Source organism: Microcebus murinus, chromosome 3 (genome assembly GCF_040939455.1).
Source record: "Microcebus murinus isolate Inina chromosome 3, M.murinus_Inina_mat1.0, whole genome shotgun sequence".
NCBI lineage: Eukaryota > Metazoa > Chordata > Mammalia > Primates > Cheirogaleidae > Microcebus > Microcebus murinus.
This window is the reverse complement of record NC_134106.1, coordinates 76967862-76987257: the sequence shown is the minus strand read 5'-3', so window position 1 is coordinate 76987257 and position 19396 is coordinate 76967862. Positions and strand designations below refer to the sequence as shown.

The 19396-nt window shown below is 46.3% G+C and overlaps 1 protein-coding gene across 2 annotated transcripts in view; it reads left to right on the top strand.

The window, feature by feature from the left end:
* TMEM131 (transmembrane protein 131) overlaps positions 1-4969 on the top strand; it is a 197051-nt gene extending 192082 nt beyond the window's left edge. Inside the window, exons 37-41 of one of the 2 annotated variants that reach the window (XM_012786961.3) lie at positions 505-626; positions 731-827; positions 1665-1762; positions 2342-2502; positions 3909-4969. In XM_012786961.3, the coding sequence (XP_012642415.1) occupies positions 505-626; positions 731-827; positions 1665-1762; positions 2342-2502; positions 3909-4193 (763 nt within the window). In that variant the 3' untranslated portion in view covers positions 4194-4969. The remainder of the gene's footprint in view (positions 1-504; positions 627-730; positions 828-1664; positions 1763-2341; positions 2503-3908) is intronic. The other variant, XM_012786962.3, reaches the window with a different exon arrangement.
* Positions 4970-19396: the final 14427 nt, after the last annotated feature.

The following is a 19396-nucleotide window of genomic DNA, read 5'->3' as shown; positions in this document are numbered from 1 at the left end:
CCCTGCTCAGGGCCCCAGCCACAGTGAGCACATTATCCTATCCTGACGGGGAAGCAGACTTCCCAAGAACCAGACCCTGTCCCGTGTGTAGACGTCTGCCAGCAGGCTCATGTCCCCATTCCATGTCTCCCCACCGAGGGGCTCCCTCTCTAGCCTTCCTCTCTAAAATGTGATCACAGCCTTTTCTAGTCCCTAAATTGTGATCCCTACCCTGGTCTCTTCAATAATGACCTTGTATTTTCTTACCTTTCGTCATAAATCCCTTTAATTTTCATCTGATTAAGCAGTCTGTGGCCCTGGAGCATTTTATACAAGGCTATTGTGCTCTGTGATCTGCCCTGGGCAGTTTCCAGGTCCCCGTCCCAAAACTCAGTCCTGGCCATGGTGAAGTGCACGCAGGGCTTGGTCCTGCTGGCCCCACGCCACCCTGAGACAGGTGCCCCCAGCACTCCACAGTGGACACTGCTGATGAGGATTTTGTTCTCTCTTTGCTACTTCTTCAAGTGACCCTAAAACAAAGCAGCCAAATGGAAGCAAACACAAGTTGACAAAAGCAGCTTCTCTCCCTGGCAAGAACGGCAACCCCACTTTTGCAGCGGTCACAGCTGGTTATGACAAGAGCCCAGGTGAGTGCCTTTGCTTCAAAGATCTGTCACACCTGGGCATCGGGCATGGTGGAATGACTTTTGTCCTGTTATGCCTGTGACTGATTCAGAATCCATTGTTCCAGGTGGGAATGGCTTTGCTAAAGTTTCTTCAAACAAAACAGATTTTTCCAGCAGCCTTGGCATTTCACATGCTCCTGTTGACAGCGATGGCTCAGAAAGGTACAGTAGACCATTCTTAATCAACAGAAAGACTTCTCAAGTCAGGTTAGCATCTTCTATCCAGAGGTGGTTTTCAAGGCATTTTTCCATAATTTGCAAGCAGGCATTCATCAGAAGTGGTCAGACGCCTCTAAGAAGTCTTGTCAGCTGGGTGGAGGCAGAAAGCTGTTGCTGTGCTTCCCCTGGTGGCTTCCCGGGCAGAGGGAAAGAGGCACCACCACACACACACACCCCCTGTGCCTGTCTCAGCCCAACAGACATGCATATTAAATCTTCTCATTCTTCTCCATTATCATGATCTGTAGTAAGAAAAGGTATGATCTGATCATTAGAAATAGAACAGCAAAAATGTATTTGGGAGGAAGGAAATTGGAACAAATACTAGCTGATTTATAGTAAATTATTGGCTGTGCCGCTCTCTCGACCCAGAACCCCACCTTTCTGTCCACGCGGTGGGCATCCGCCCCCATTGGTTTTCCCAGATGAACAACAACAAAGCCTGTCGGTAAAGCGGAGCACTACCTTACCCACTTTGCACTAATAGAAAATGAATCCTAGAGTTGAAACTTGTTTTTTAATACTTCCATTACCAAAAAGTAAACATAAGGAAAAAATACCTATTTTCTCTGCAAAACTCTTGCTTTGAACCAGTAATAGGGTGTTAGGAGCCCTGGTAAAACAGCCATTTTTCAGTTCTTCCTTTTGTCTTTGTTTTTAATATTTGAGTACTCCCGGTTGAAGCAGTGTCTCCTGTTTGTGAAGCTGTGGACAATGGATTCATTTTCTCTAACCATTATACCACCTTTGTGTCTTGCATTCTCCTCTTGTAACATTTAGCTCGGGTTTGTGGAGCCCCATCAGCAATCCAAGCAGCCCTGACTTCACACCGCTCAATTCGTTCTCGGCCTTTGGAAATTCTTTTAATCTAACTGGTGGTGAGTGTTTAACACTAGTGCTATAACTGATAAGCCTGTGGGCAAAGAAGGAAGAGGCAGCGTGGTTTTGTGTGTTGGAGAAACATGACACGGGAAGGGGGCCCAGCAAGAAGCTCCCTGGGAAGGGCCTCTACCTCCCCCTGCCGCTCCCCTCCCCTCTCCGCACACCAGCCCAAGGGCAGTGGAGCGGGCTGCACGCTGTGTGAGAGTGCCAGCTGGTTGGGCTCCACAGCATGTATTTAAGAGCCTCAGGAAAGGATTCTGGTCTGAAATACAACTCCTGAGTATGCAGGGCTCCTCCTTTTTTTCTTACTATCCAGCAATAGAGGCAGTGATATGAGTTATACATTAGCTGTGCATTAGCTGTGATGTTAGAGTTGGGGAGTGTGTGCATTCTGATGTGATCATGTGCTGTGTTGTGCTTGAGTTCTGGGGAGCATCTCTGCCCCCTGCACCCCCCTCGAGTGTGGTGGCTCCCAGGGAGCAGTGGTGGGATGTGTCCATTGAGTGAAGTCTGTCTTGGCCGAGTGATCATGGCAAAATAAAATACAGACTTGATGACTGTTTCCTTACTTTCAGAAGTTTTCAGCAAACTCGGGTTATCCCGATCATGTAATCAGGCCTCTCAGAGGGGCTGGAACGAGTTTAATAGTAGCCCTTCGTACCTTTGGGACTCCCCAGCGACAGATTCCAGCCCTTCCTGGCCAGCCAGTTCCAGCTCCCCGACCCACACAGCCACAGTGAGTACTTGGGGCCATCATTGTCACTTGGGTGGCACTGACAGAGTTATAAACAACAAACAGTGGTGTGAAAGGGACGGGTTAGTACTTTTATTGTCTCCACTGCTCTATCTTTATATATTCTGCCAAATAACCCATCAGTGTCTTTAGAACTGTTGCAGTCAGGGAACTGTGGGAAGAACAACTGGGCAGCTGTGGGGTTGATCCCTGGATTCCATCCTAGGAGATTATGGTCATTTTCTGCCTCTTTCCAAGAGGCCACTGGTGTGGCCATGGGCCCATCAGAGGTTCAGGTGATGACTGAGAACAGCCTTTGCCTCTGTGTGATGCAAGTGCTGGGCTTCCAGAAGCAAGCTGGGAAGTTTCATTTATTTTGTTTCTAAGAAGCATCTCTTAGATTGAGCCTTCTACTGTGTATTTGTTTCCTCCTTGCTTAAAGTTTTCTGCAAAGATTATGCTCCAAAAAAGTTATATATATATATTTTGGAGACAGAGTCTCACTCTGTCACCCCTGGTAGAGTACAGTGTGCAGTGGCCAGATCATATCTCACTACAGCCTCCAACAAACTCCTAGGCTCAAGCAATCCTCCTGCCTCAGCCTCCTGAGTAGCTGGGACTACAGGTACACACCTGTAGTGTGCCTGGCTAATTTTTTCTATTTTTAGTCAAGATGGGGTCTCGCTCAGGCTGGTCTCAAACTCCTGAGCTCAGGCAATCCTCCCGCCTCAGCCTCCCAGACCAAAAAAATATTCTTACCCAGGAAAATAATTGGTGATTTCAGCTTTCAAAAAATTATGACAAAAAAATATGACCCCACTGTGATTACTTCTCCATTTTCCAGAAGAAAACAGAGCAATAAATTAGACATGTAAGATTTAGTGGTAGATATTTGAATTTCATAGATTCCAAAGATTGTCTTCACTTGTAATCATTCTGGCTTCATTTTTGAAAGCACCATTCTTTAAAACAGGTCAGCAAACTTGCTATAAAGAGTCAGATACATTTATTGAAACCTTAAAATCTGTACCCCCTATTTAATATGCCGAAATAAAAAAATAAAGAGTCAGTAAAAATTGGGGGCTTTGCAGGCTATACTGTCGCAGCTATTCAGCTCTGCCATTGCAATGCAGAAGTCACCCTAGACAGGACATAGACAAATGGGTAAAGCTTTTATTTTCAAAAGTAGGCAGGGCTGGATCTGGCCCACTGTCATTTGACAACCCTTGTTTAGAATATCTGAACCATCTGCCCAGACTCTGGGGTAGCTATATATAGAGAACATTTGTTTTAAAGTAAATAAATAAGGTGAAAGAAATCTCTGGCCTTGCCCCATCTTTTGCATAGCCTCACCCACCACCTGCTGCACCCCCAGTTGCTCAGTGCTGGGTATTTTCTGTTTGTCACAGTCAATCCTGGGCAACACCAGCGGCCTGTGGTCCACCACTCCATTCAGCAGCTCGATTTGGTCCAGCAACCTTAACAGCGCCCTTCCCTTCACCACCCCAGCGGACACGCTGGCGAGCATCAGCCTCTCGGGCGCAGAACACACAGCCGCGCCCCACGCTCCTTCCGCCTCCGGCCCAGCCAGCGACTTGGGACAGACCTACAACCCGTGGCGGATATGGAGCCCCACCATCGGGAGAAGAAGCTCTGACCCTTGGTCTAATTCGCACTTTCCTCATGAGAATTAAAATTAGGCAAAAAAAAAAAAAATAGTGGGGGCCCCTCGTCTAGATCATGATATGCCAGTTTTGAGACACCCTTTTCAGGCTCTCGCTGCTGCAGCTCCCCACTCCCCACCTCCTCCTCTTTGCAACACAGACTCACGCAGGGCAGGCTCGGACCACTCGCTTCTTTCAGATCTTTCTTGCTATTATGGTAATATGAGATTTCCTGTTGTGCTTTTAGAGAAAAGTCTGGATTCAGCCACAAACTCTAATAAGACCTGTACATCTGAGAACCTTACCTGTTGTCACGTTTTCACCACCTGTCTTCCTCCATGCTTTATTTATATGTATGAACACAAATTTGACATTACAGCTAAGGAAATAATTTGAGTTGATTCAAAAGTTCTGGCATGTGACAATTTTATTAAATTACCAAGTTTGGTTTTTAATAATTTCTCAATATTATGCGCCAAGATCTAATTTTAAAACTGTATGAGGACTTTGTGCTGAAAATAGAGTATTTTTTTAAAGTAAAGCTGTCTTGGTTTAAAAGCAGATTACAGAAATGTAAGTCAACTTAATTAAGAACAGTGAATGAATGTAAAAACATTCAGTTGAGACCATATGCATTTTCTGTGCTGTTTGTACTTGAGGTATGTAACATTTGTATACCTGAATTTATTTTAAAGATAAACCGAAATGCACATAGCCAAGTCTTGAGATACAAGATTGACTGTGTATTTCTTAAAACTACAACTTTGTGTTGTACTTTGAAATAAATGATGCTTTTTTCAAAAGCCTTGAATTGTTTTGTTTTGTTTATTCATAGGCAAGGTGCATTTATTTGGGTTTTCTCACATCAAAGTAAACCATCCTATCCTTGCCTTACTCTAAGAAGTTGACAGGTAAAGATGGTGTTTGCTATTTCGTGGTTGGAACCCCCTGCGGTCTAATGGCATTCCCTGCATGTCTGTGGTAATCACTCAGGGTCCTTGATAGAAAGTTACTTGGAAGCCCACTTGAATTGAGTCAGTGATAGCTTTCCACTATCCTAAACCTAAAGGCCTCACAGCAATCATTGCTGACATTACTGAATAGTTATTCTGCCTCAGGCAGCTGGCCAAGACCTTGGCACATGTTTATCTCCATTTTACACTGAACTCAGCCTCTGCGAGGTTGGCGGCAGTGTCCCTGGCTGGTAAGTGCTGACTGGGAGGGGGCTGTGTCCCGCTCTCCGCTGTGTGTTCTGCGATTGGCCAACCTTAATCAAACGTGAGTCTGAGGAAGTTGTATGGTGAGAGGAAGACAGGTGGAGGAAGAGGGAAGCCGGACCTGGAGGGAGGAACAGCGGGACCAGAAAGGTGGCCTGGAGCAGGGCCTTGAGGACAGCTCCACAGCATGTAACCACCTTGCCCTTTCACTTCTGGGTTTGGGGGAGTCAATGGAAGAAGCCTTGAGCTGGGGGATGGGGGCCTGGGAGGGATTGCAAACAGCCGTTTACCCACTGGTATTGAAATGCATTGGCAATTTACCAGCCAGCACAGCTGTACCCCGAAGGCAGGCTGAGGGAAGGCGACCTGTGTGAAATTGCAGGATGGAGCTGCAGGTAGCCTGTGACACAGCATGCCACGTAGACACGCCAGCTAGAGCGACTGGAAGCCTTGGTATAGACGAGAATTGACTTAGCCAAGTCTGTAAAGTGCAGAAGTTCACCCATCTTAAATTTAGTTTTCCTTTTAAATAGAAATTCACCCTTTTCCAACTTCAAGACTCCTACAGCTCCTCCAAGTGGGTCCCTCTAGAGTCTACACAGATGCCAGGCAAGTGTCAGTGTTGCCACAACACATCGATTTGGTTTAATCTTTCAGAAAGCGTTATCTGCTCCAACTTGCTTCTCTCATTCTCTGGTTTCTAGGCTCAAAGCCAGCCTTTTCCAAGTAATCAGGAGATGCTAACGTTCTGATTGAGATCAATTACATCATGAAGAAATCAAACTGTCCCCATGCAATTCAGAGTGGCTTAGTTGAAATGTTATATGGTGTGATTTTTAATGTGACCTTTTCTCTGCTTTATACCAAGGTTCAGTAGAATAAGCCACATAGATTTTATAGGCTGTGATTTGTCACTCGAGGACACCAGATTTCCTGTGCAACCAGAGCCCTGCTGCACAGGGCTGATGTCAGGCCTTGTACAAACTTGTGAGCAGGGTCTCCTATGTGCACTTGCAAAATCAGGGCAGATTTAAGGCTTGGGATTCTCTTTCCGCACAAAAGCAAATAAGGTGGAAAGCTCTGCAAATAGGTGAGCTTCATGTAAACCCTCATTTACAAAAGAAAAAAATTACATTGGCAAACTTCACCTCAATAAGGGTATCTCAGGGATCCTACACTTGCTTCATCATAAGAACCACTCCTTCCTTTTTCACATTCTATTTTCATCCATGAGAGACTCACCAGCAGGCTTGAGACACACCATACACTCAAAAAGGGAGGAAAATACAAGGGTTTCTCGTGTTACCTGGCATTTCCACATAACTCTGAGGGTAGATACTTGCATGACAACATACTCACCGACCAAAGCTAAAGCTTTGATGGAATTCAGTCTAATAGTTTGTGGTTAAAACTCGTTAGCTCTGTAACTAGGCCAAGGTTGAATTTAAAATTAAAAATTATGCATATAAAATTAAATAACAGTAGATATCTTTTTTAAATTTGTTGTTTTTTTTTTTTTTTTTTTTGAGACAAAGTCTTGCCCTGTCACCCTGGCTCAGTGCACTAGTGTGATTGTAGCTCACTGCAGCCTCAAACTCCTGGGATCCTCCTACCCCAGCCTCCTGAGTAGCTGGGGACTATAGGCATGAGCCACCACACCCTTAATATTAGTTTAGTTTTATAAAATTCTTACAGTCAATTCGTGAAGACTTACTATATTAACAAAATTATAATGTCCAGATTAACTCTCAAAACTTAGACCTAACTTAATTTATAAATAATTTTTAAATACTTGTACAGTTTCTCAAAGAACTGATACAAAAAGAATTCACTTCAATGTACCCTAATTCTTAAAATGGCAGGTTAACGAACTATGCGAATACTTTTGGATGATATATTTTTTCCATTTAAAAAATTAAAAGTAATATGAGAAATGCTCATAAAATATTAATAGTTTTTATATTTTTGTTGTCTGGAAATCTCAAATCTGGAGGGGAAAAGTATAGTTCTGTTACTATTATAGATCATAATGTAGATAGTCATACTGGGGATAAAGTTACATAAACATACATGTATATGTACAGAATAACAATGATTTTCTATTTGCTTATTTTTAAAAAGTTGTTACAGTTAATCCTAATAGTATATGTAGTTTAATATACTGAAAAGTTAATTATATTTTAAAGCTATAGTTAAAAACTTCAAATCATTACCTATTTATATATCTAAATGCATACAAATAAAGGTATAATAGATTTTTTTGAGACAGAGTCTCATTCTGTTGTCCAGGCTAGAGTGCCAATGGCATAAGCCTAGCTCACAGCAACCTCCAACTCCTGGGCTAAAGAGATCCTCCTGCCTCAGCCTCCTGAGTAGCTGGGACTACAGGCATGTGCCACCATGCTCGGCTAATTTTTTTATATGCTTTTAGTTGTCCAGTGAATTTCTTTCTATTTTTTAGTAGAGACAGGATCTCACTCTTGCTCAGGCTGGTCTTGAACTCCTGATTTCGAGTGATCCTGCCACCTCGGCCTCCCAAAAATGCTAGGATTAGAGGTGTGAGCCACCAGGCCCAGCCTGTTTTTACATTTTTCTTACATAAATAATGTACTAAAGGAGTAAAATTAGAATTTTGGTTTTTTACGCAAAATAATTCAGATAAATTATGTATGCCAAATGAAGAGATTCCTTTTTGTCACCAAATTCGCAATGTAAAAAATATATACCATTGAGTAATTTTGTTAAAGATCCCTTTGAATAATCTTAATTTTATTTCTATTTCAAAATGCTATCACAGACTTAAATTTACCCTTAAAAGTATAGACTAATCTCAGAAATTAAATCATCTCAGATAATTAAAATATTTGCTCCCACATGGGCAAGCTGGAAAAAAAGAGCAAATGTTTGTACTGAAAGTATAAATGTCTTTGGAGGTTGTCTACATATGAATGCTTTAGAAACAAAGAGGCTTCTAACATTGACAAAAGTCCAGTGACAAAGACATTTTAGATGCTTTGCTATTATCTAAGAAAATAGCTATAGTAACAATAAAAGGTCATTCAAACACAGAGACCCAGACCCTAATGGCAATGTTTGGGCTGACCACCATGCTAACAAAACAAGATTAGCCTGGAGAAATACTCCTGTGATCTCACTGGTCTTGAAGAAAATCAGAGTGGCTATCATTAAGTGTCAGAACAAGCCCCTGATTTGGAAAAGGAAAACAAGGACAAGTTACGAAGATGGGGAGAGTTATGACATTCATTGCATCTTAGGATGGCCAATTGATACCACCAAGAAAGTTTATAGTGGAGTCTAACAAAAATTCTTCATGATATTACCCATAATTAGATACCTATACAGAAGTAAATTGGCAACAATATTAAATCAAATCTCACCAGATAATTTTAGAGGAATTGCCAAGGAAATTTACAACATGTCTTCCCTGTGAATGAAGCAATCCTGATAAAATGTTTAAATGTAGAGATGGGCAGGAACTGGTGCCTTGAAGGCCCTTCAGACACCTCCAAATGCCTCCTGCCATGGATTACAAATACAGTTCTGGTTATTGTTTATTTTCACTGTGGATTGGAAATTTCCTTGCTAGAGCGCAACAGACAAAAGTACTTGATTTTGTTTTCCAACCTGGAAAATCCCTACTTATCTAATGACAGAGATAACTCATTTTTCTAGTACATTTCTTAAGAAACACTGAAGTTTTGACTTTAATCCAGAAATTTCACTTGTTTTCCACAGTCCTCTAGAAGAACTACTAATGGAATTTTAAAAGTAAAATTGGCAAACATCTGAAACCTCTGGAATTCTGCATCTTAAGATATAACCATTACCATTGTGTCTATAAGATCAACTACCTCTGGATGCCACGTTCCCTCCTCATGAATTATAATAACATGCCACCAAAACAGTTTGAGATTTCACCCCATCTTAGCTTCTACATAATTACAAACATTTTATTTCCAGCTTTATCCAGCTGGATATGAACTATACAGTATTTCCAAAACACCCACCTCTACATGATCTGTAGGTTCTGTACAAAAGATATGAAATATATTTGTATTATAGTTAATAATTCTCACACTCCCTGTACAATCTGTGCTCCAGTGAGGCATTACAGCTTATTGGATATCAGGCTTATGTGCGTCTACCACACGCTCACTTATCCTGTGTATTCAGAGTCATTAGATATTTCCAGATACTTGCAACCACCACCTCTCCAGTAATCCATTCTTAAAAAGAATACCTAGTATTCCAAAATTAAATTATCATAGGTTATTAGAAAACCTTCCAATAGAGACCACTGGTGTGGTCTCTTCACACATACTCTGCAAACTACTATTCCAATCAAGGGAAGAAAACAACTAGAGATGACACTTCGATACCAATCTAATTGTAGCTGAAGTAAATCAGACCACTCTGCTCTCAAAGTCCAACAAACTGAGTCCATTCTTTATAATTGTCAAGGACAATCATACAGCCTTTGTTTTACTTTTAGCCAGCAAAGGCAGGTTATGCTATAGCAAATATTCCTTTTATATACCTATAAAAATACTCCAGGGGAAATAGGACAGACAGCCTGTGACTATTAAAAGGAAAAGGCCCCTTAACTCTCTAAAGTCAACCCAACTGGATTCTAGGACACATTTTCATTACCCGGCAGTCATAGTCCAGGCCCTTGTCTTGGAGACCTGTTACAAGGACCAGTAGTCATTGTGTTTCTAATAATTGCCTATAAAACAGTTGACCAGTATATTCTGTCTGAAGTTTTACATGCGGCTACACAGCATTTCTTATGTAGTTTCACAACTCACTTAACAACAAAGGAAGGAAGAAATATTAGCCCCAGTATAACTATAGGCTGTGTTCAATAGACACTGTCCAGCCGGCCTCCAATCAGAGCAAACTCCCGACTCCATAGACCCACACTCCAAACAACTAACCGAAGCCTAAATCCTACAATTGCTACTTTCTAGCACCCTTTCCCTGAGACACCCCATGTTTCACTTTTGTAAGTATTCCCCTGGTTGCAAGGAGAAGCCCAAATGGTTTAACTGCCCGTGTGTTGCTGCTGGTCTTTGGAGAAGGGCAGGGCAGGCCTGGGTCCCAGTCCTGGCTCTGCCACTCACTGATCGTGGACTTTGGGCACACTCATTGCTGCTTTCAGAGCCTCAATTTCCCCCTACACCACAAAACAGGAACATCCTATGTCAGGAAGATGGTCTGAAAAAAACAAGAGGAGAGGCCAAATAAATAAATGGTAGCACTTTATATTCTTACCTGTTACTGTGCTAAATTATTCCAAAGGCATTTCAGGTGTTAAGCCTCTAGAAATGCAAACTTCCCAACAGGATAGAACTAATTCTGAAAGGGGGCCCAGGGCCACAGACCCCCACCCAGAACTCAGGGTGGGCAGGGCTTGCTGCTGCCTAGAAAGACCCTTTGCCAGCATACCCTTGTGCCTGCCTTCTGTCCCTTTGGGAAAAACACCCCCCACACTCCACAGGGGCAGCCTATTACGCATGCTCTTCTTAGCCCCATCGCTTTGAAAAATGGTGTCACATCCACTGTAAGCAATGCTTCTTCTACGAATGCACTCCAAACTAAACCGTCACAGACACATCAGTCGAACCTATTGAAACGAGCAAATGAGATCGATGATCGGTGTATTCTTGTGGTCCCCCATGGGAAGGGGAAGCCTGTGGCTCTGTTTCCAGGAGAAATATTTTGAGAAGCTATAGAAACTGAAACTTGGGCTCACGGTGCTATGACGCTGTACTTGTTTTATAAAATCAGAATCAAAAGTGTCGTTTAAAGGTAGCATGAAGCTTGGTGAGTGCGCGCTGGGGAAGCTCCCCACTGGGACCTCCGTGGGAGAAAACCCTGCCTGTTCAGCGGCTCTGGCAACAGCCGCAGGGCAGGCAGGGCTGTCAGAACCCACAGAGTGTCTCGTGTACCAAGCACAGCACAGAGGCCACCAGGGGCAGGCTAGTAAAATCATAAGTGAGAAAAGACCCTGGTATTTCTGCTTCATAGACAAAACTAACTCTGCAGTTCACTAGAACAGCCAGGATGGGAAAACATATCTGACTACTCATGACCTGTATTCCTTCCTCCTCACCTGAGGAAAATCAGACCAACAAGAAATTAGAGAAAGAAACCAGGTACAGTGGCTCACGGCTGTATTCCCAGCACTTTGAGAGGCTGAGGCAGGAGGATCGCTTGAGCCCAGGAGTTTGAGGCTGCTGTGAGCTATGATGATGCCACCGGCACTCTAGCCCGGGCATATTACACATCCGATAAAGGGCTGATAACTAGAATCTATATAAAACTCAGAAAAATCAGCAAGAAAAAAACCAAACAACCATATCAAAAAGTGGGCAAAGGACATGAACAGAAACTTTTCAAAAGAAAATAGACTAATGACCAAGAAACATATGAAAAAATGCTCAACATCTCTAATCATCAGGGAAATGCAAATCAAAATCACAATGAGATATGACTTATCTGCAGTGAGAATGGCCTTTATCAAAAAGTCCCAAAACAATAAATGCTGGCGTGGATACATACAGACAGGAACACTCATACACTGCTGGTAAGATTGCAAACTAGTACAACCTCTGTGGAAAGCAATATGGAGATACCTCAAAGAGATATAAGTAGAACTACCATTTGATCCAGCAATCCCATTACTGGGCATCTGCCCAAAAAAAAAGACATTATATAAAAAAAGACATCTGCACTAAAATGTTTGTAGCAGCACAATTTACAATTGCAAAGATGTGGAAACAACCCAAGTGCACATCAATACATGAGTGGATTAATAAAATATGGTATATGTATACTATGGAGTTCTACTCAGCCACAAAAAGCAGTGGTGATCTAGCACCTCTTGTATTATCCTGGATAGAGCTGGAACCCATTCTACTAAGTAAAGTATCCCAAGAATAGAAAAATAAGCACCACATGTACTCACCATCAAATTGGTTTCACTACTCAACACCTAAGTTCACATATAGGAAAAACATTCATTGGGTGTCAGGAAGATGGGAGGGGGGAAGAGGGGATGGGTATATACATACATAGTACGATGTGCACCATCTGGGGGATGGGCATGCTTGGAGCTCTGACTCAGGTGGGGCAAAGGCAATATACATAACATAAACATTTGTACCCCTGTAATATGCTAAAATAAAAAACGTTTCAAAGAAATAGAAAAATCAGCCAGGCGTGGTGGTGGGTGCCTGTAGCCCCTGCTACTCAGGAGGCTGAGCCCAGGACTTTGAGGTTGCAGTGAGCTATGATGATGCCACTGTGCTCCAGCCTGGACAACAGAGCAAGACACTGTCTCAAAAATAAAAACATAAAACATAAAAACTCAATAGAAGGGAAAATGCAGAAGGAGTTTAACAAGATCACATGGAATTTTAGTGGCAGACTGGAATGAGAACCAAGGTCTAACTCAGGAGTTTGGTTCTCTGAGGAGCATGGATGTGTCTTTTTTCCTGTCCCTCCTCCTTGTTTCTCTTTTCCGTTCCTGAAGTGTAATGTCGTTCCTGGGTGAGAACGACAGGGCTTCCATTCCCTGACTGGGCAGGGTGGGACAAACAGCTCCTCTCTGAGCTGGGGAGTGAGCAGCCCCTCTCCTCCAGCGCCTGCGGTGAATTACACGGAAGCTCATGTCCCGAGAGGAGTTTGCTAAGTGAAGCCCAGGAAAGCAGCCAGTAGCGCTGCCTCTCCCCTGTCAGCCATGGGACACTCAGAGTGTGTCTCAAGCCCTCAGAGCCTTGGTCTTCTCCTCCGTGAAATGTGTTCGAGTCCCCACCACAGGCAGATGTTTTGAGAACTAAATGGGAAGTGGTGCGCATGAGGCACCCAGCACTCTAATTTGAGCTCAAAGACACCCCAGACAAGGACAAAGCTGTAGGCACTTGGGATCCCAGCCTCCAACAGAGAAGAGAGGAATTTCAAACAGTGAAGGGACAAGGGATGAATCAAAGGAGAGGAGGGGGCTGAGTCACCACGTCCCACGTGCCAGAGGGCGGGGCGCCCGCGCCTCTTGCTTAGGGCGGAGGACCAGCCCGGCCCGTGTGCGATGCAGGCGCTCTCTGCTGGGCGCAGGCCCAGTGGCGCTCACAGGCAGGACGTGGCATGTGTGGGGCCGGAGTACATCCAAAAACACTGTTCACCCACACCACTCACCGGAGAAATGCTAATTTTTCTTAATTTACACAATGAGATATCATTTTTCCCACCTGAAATTCAAAAAGGTTTTTTTAAATGATGAAACCCAATGCTAGGAAGGACACAGCCGTGTTCCTGGAAGGTGGGGGCGCCAGCTGCTTCCTGACCAAGCAATCAGGAAACAGGAAACAAAGAAGTTGTCACTTGTCAGCCACCTCTGTCACTGGGCCAGGCCCCCCATTCTCCCTCTGCTGGCCTCAGCAGCCCACCTCAAACATAACCCTTTCAGCCACTCAAAACCTCTCCGTCCGCATGCCGTGCCTGCTCCCTGGGACAGGCCTCGCCTCTTCTCCAGCCAAACCTCCCTCGTCCATCAGATCTCAGCTTAGGTGTCCCCTCCTACAGGAAGCCCACCAGATCCGCCCCTCTTGGCTAAGTCAGGAGACTCTCTGGACCCCCAGGCCCTGGTGGGCTGCCACCACGCCAGTGGTGATCACCGTAGGTCTGCGGGTTCCCCGTGGGTCCCCTGTGACACACATCTCCAGAACAGGCACCGATTGACACAGGAGTGAGATCTTGGAGAAAGAGGTGTGTTCTGTGGTCTTGGAACCGCGGAGAAGGGAATGGAGTCCAGGTTGGTGTCAGCACTTGAAAAACCTTTCTAAGAATCATAGCTCACTAAGGAACCCAGGCCACCTTGAGAGATAAGGAATGAGCAGCCCGTCACAGGAGGTGTGTAAGCAGGTATCAGGATTTGCTTCCCTCGGCCCGCTCCTTCACACCAGTGAGCCTGGGTGGAGGCTGGTCCCCTTCCAGGACTTTGGTGCCTTACACCCCAGCTCCTCTACCAGCCTCAGATTCCCCGCTCTGGCTCAGAAGGCTGCCCAGGGGGCCCTGGGGGAGGGGCTGTCCCCGCAGCTTTGCCCACAGTCTCATGGGGTCCAGGGAACCCAGCGGAGCCTCGGGGCCCTGCTCTCTCACGGTGGGAAGGCTCCGGGCACATGAAAGCCTCTCGAGGCGCCTCCTGGGCCCAGCAGACACCAGGTCTGCCGCAGGACCACTGACGGCTGCCCTTTGTCCGGGACCCCACGCACGCCCAGCCCAGGGGCTCCCGCCTTGCTCAGAGCAAAAGCCTAACCCGTCCCGGAACCGCAGCCCCCGCACGCCCTGCCTGCACCTCGCCCACCGCCCAGCACCCCGGCCCTGGCGCGGCACCGCGGCGCCTCTGCAGCGCGCCGCGCCCCGCAGGGGGCTGTGGAGGGACCCACGGCCACGGGCCCGGGGGCGGGGCCTTGGATTTCCGTCCTGCAGTGTCGCGCAGGGCGACGGGACACCCACAGAAGCAGCAGGGACGGGAGGGGCGCAGGGCGGGAGGAGGAAGGCGAGCGGAGGGCAGGCGCCGCGGGCGGGCGCAGGACAAACTCCGCGGGGTCTGCGCTCCACGTCCGGCCCAGCCCCCCTCTCAGGGCAGCTGGTGTCCGAGAGGAGCAGGTGGCCTGGAGCGGAGGAGCTGCCAAGGCCAGGGCAGCAGAGACAGCCGCAGACACGGTGGGCGGGCGAGGAGAGGCAGGCGCGGGCAAGCGCCGGGCGGGGCGAGGGCCGCAGCCGGAGACGCGGGCAGAGACGCAGGGAGAAAGCTGAGCCCGAGCGGACCGCAGGAACAGAGCCGCCTGCGGGAGAGACGGCTGAGAGGGTGGGGAGACAGAGGGGGGGGAGCTGAGACAGACAGGGCACACAGTGCAGGGTGCTGTCCCCAAAGACACCGCCCCCGCCGCCCCCTGCATGCGGGTGGGCTCAGCTACTGCAGGTCCCTACCCGCAGCAGGGCTTCCCTCCCCGGCACCGTTTCCCAGCGAGTCCCATGTGAGCCACCTCAGCCCTTGGGGCCCCCAAGCTCCTCCGTGCTGGAGGGACTCGCAGGCACTTCTGTAAAGGCGGCACCTGGCCCCTAGCCTACAGCTCCCAGCTTCCCTAGCAGGGCTGACCTGACCCCACCAACAACAACTTGGTGTTTGCCAGGGACCAGGTGCCATGGCCTGGCTTGGGCTCAGGGGAGGTCACCTGGGAGCAGAGCACCCTCACCGTTAGGGAGGGCACAGAGAGTGGGAAGACCCTCTGGTCCAGTCATGGGACCCATGGAGAGGGCCTGGCTGGCCAAAGCTAGAGCCACCTACTCCCACACCCCAGGGCAGAGGAAGGAGGAGGACTTTCTCTCCTTAGATCCCAGGACACTCCCCCTGCTCAAACACCCTCTATGCTCCCCATTGCCTTTCAGGTTTTCTAATTCCTTGTCCTGGATTTACCTTCTTTCCAACCAACCTATTTGAGGAAACTGAGGCACAGAGCAATTAAGTAATTGCCCCCAAGGGAAATCAGGGCTAATCTGTGGGTACAATATGAGTTTTCCTAGTGGACATTAGTGAAATGGGGCTGGAAAGCATCACAAGCAGCGACAACAGCACGTGCAAAGGCCCAGGGGGTAAGCCTCAACATAGGCACATTTGGGGAACCCTGGAAGAGGGTGAAGGGACTTGGTCAGAGCTGCCAGTAGAAAAGATCCTGCAAGTGACCTGAAGTGAACATGTTGCAGGGGACAGGACTGGTGACCTGGAGACCAGGGAGGAGCCAGGGTCCTGTCCAGAGGGAAAAGGAGACGCCCAGAGGAAAGGCAGGTGGGTGCCAGATTTGAGACTCTGAGCTGGCCTTGGCTTGGGGAACAGCGCCACCTTGTGGGGTATTTGTGGAACTGCGCCTTCCTTCATTGGTTCATTCAGAGACATTTCTTGTGAGCCTGTTAGCGTTCCCAGGGTGTTTGACAGCCTGAGGATCTTTTTTTCCAGCATATTGTGGGGGGTACAAATGTTAAGGTTACGTATATTGCCCTTGCCCCCCCTCCTTCCTTGAGTCAGAGCCTCAAGCGTGTCCATCCCCCAGTTGGTGCGCATCACATTCATTATGTATGTATATACCCATCCCCTTGCCCCCCACTTGCCCGACACCCAATAAATGTTACTCCTCTATGTCCACTTAGGTGTTGATCAATTAATGCCAATTTGCTGGTGAGTACATGTGGTGCTTATTTTTCCATTCTTGGGATACTTCACTTAATAGAATGGGTTCCAGTTCTATCCAGGAACATACAAGAGGTGCTATATCGCCATTATTTCTTATAGCTGAATAGTACCCCATGGTATACATATACCACATTTTATTAATCCACTCATGTATTGATGGGCACTTGGGTTTCCACATCTTTGCAATTATGAATTGTGCTGCTATAAACATTCAAGTGCAGGTGTCTTTTTCATAGACTGTCTTTTGTTCTTTGGGGTAGATGCCCAGTAGTGGAATTGCTGGATCAAATGGTAGATGGATCAAATGCTGGATCAAATGATTGATTTGTATCGCTTTAAGGTATCTCCATATTGCTTTCCACAGAGGCTGCACTAGTTTGCAGTCCCACCAGCAGTGTAGGAGTCTCTCCACATCCACGCCAACATTTATAGTTTTGGGACTTGTTAATAAGGGCCATTCCCACTGGAGATAAGTGATATCTCATTGTGGTTTTGATTTGCATTTCCCTAATGATTAAAGATGTTGATCATTTTTTCATATGTTTCCTGGCCATTAGTCTGTCTTCTTTTGGAACGTTTCTGTTCATGTCCTTTGCCCACTTTTTGATAGGGTTGTTTGGGTTTTTTCTTGCTGATTTCCCTGAGTTCTAAATAGATTCTAGTTATCAGCCCTTTATCAGATGAGTAGCTTGCGAAAAATTTTCTCCCATTCTGTGGGGTGTCTGTTTGTTCTCTTGACAGTTTCTTTGGCTGTGCAGAAGCTTTTTAATTTGATCAGGTCCCATTTATTTATTTTTGTTGTTGCTGTGATTGCCTTTGGGGTCTTCCTTATAAATTCTTTGCCTAGGCCAATGTCTAGAAGAGTATTTCCAACGTTTTCCCGAGGATCATTTTTAACAGCTCCTTCCTATTAAGTAAAATTATTTTCAGCAGTAATCATTACATGAAACAAATAATAATGACCATTTAAGAAATGATAGTCACTATTACTGTCTGATATATTTTATGTAATAATGTAAGTCATTGTCCACTAACAAATGAATTTTAATAAAACTGAAATATCTGCAAATGGTACGATTTAAGAAGCCACTGAATTGTACCATTGATGTAATATTTTTTCATTTGTTCATAATTAAGAACAATTGATGAACAATTAAAAAACAATTTGCATTTTAGTATTATTCAAATTCAGTAATATAGTTCATATATAAAGTAATATGTGCATTTGCCAACAAAAAATATTATATGGCATGTTTGCGAAGTATCACTGTTCTAAATTTCAAACAAAATATCTGCACATGGTCACATACAGCATAACAAAATCGAAGTCATTCCAGCTGCATGTCTTTAGCTTTACAACCACTGCCCCTCATTGTTTGGAAAATAAAAGATATGCTCTCATGGCACTTGGAGACTCTCAAACAATTCCAAACCACTACGAACCTCTCAAAAGAAATGCACAAAGCTGAATCTGCGAGTGTCTGGGGTTGACTGTGTAACCGGGGTTCTCCGAACAAACTTCCACGCAGAATACAAAGTCCATTAATGGATAAGTAAGAAAATATGCTAATTGGAAGCATACATATAAATTATTAAACTCAACAGTAAATAGTGAAGTCAGAATAAAGTCTGTGCCTGAGTTAACAGTATTGTCTCAGCATCAATTCCCGGTTTGACAATGTGCTCACATGTCAACGAGGCTCTGGGGTTCCTCTCTGCCATCACCCGCTCACGCTCCACACAATAGTGAAAGCTCCTGTCCCTCCCCCACGGGCCCACAAAACGGCCACAGGTGTCCCAGATCTCCTGGCTTCGCTCCACAAATCAAAAGAGAGAAAACGCCTTCCCAGAAGCCCCAGCAAATCTCCTTGCCTCTCGCCAGCTCTGAGTGGGCTCCGTGCCTGCCCTTGAGCCCATCGCTCTGCCAGGATCACTGGCTGGGGGCTGAGGACGGAGCCAGTCACGGCTGCAGGATGGGTGGACGCACGCTCAGAAAAGAAATGCAGGGCCCTGGCTCCATGTCACCCCACCTATTGGGTTCTGAGCTCCAACAGCCCAGTTTTCCATGTGGGGAAACTGAGGCAGCAAGACTTGAGGACTGTTCTGAGCAAGATGGCACTGGCATCTGGGGCACCAGGTGATGAAGACCACAGCTGGGTGGGGTTCAGGGTTTATTAAAATCTCTCCAGATGCTGCACCCAGCATGGGGAGCACCCATCTCGCATAATCCAGCTGTGCACATGGCCCCCTCAGCCCCCACACCTACCTGGCCTCAGTTTCCCCCACTCTGCCCCAGCCCTTCACTCACACAGAGATGCTCCTATGGCAGAGAAGTGGGGAAACCAGCCCCATCTTCCCAGGGGTCACTTCCAGGCTTGGCCCAAACGATACAAGTCCCTTTCAGGCACTTCTCATACCCCAGCCCCTCTCCTGGCTCTTCCCCTCACCCCGGAAAAGATGAGGCCGCTCAAACACGAGGGAAGCTGAGTTTATTCCAAGGATGTACGTCTTGCCATCTGAGAATCCCCAGGGTCGTCCCCCTTCGGGGCCCAGAGGAAGGAGGGAGCTGGCAGGCAACATCCTCCCAGCTCCAGGCCCCAGTGCGAAACCAGCCCAGGACCCGGCTGCAGGCTGCACAGCCCTGTCCTCCCGGCCCTTTCACTGTCCCCCAGCCAGACAGGACAGGGGACAGGCAGGGAATGCAGCCTCAGACGCCCCCCACCACAGCCCTGCTGGTAGGAGGA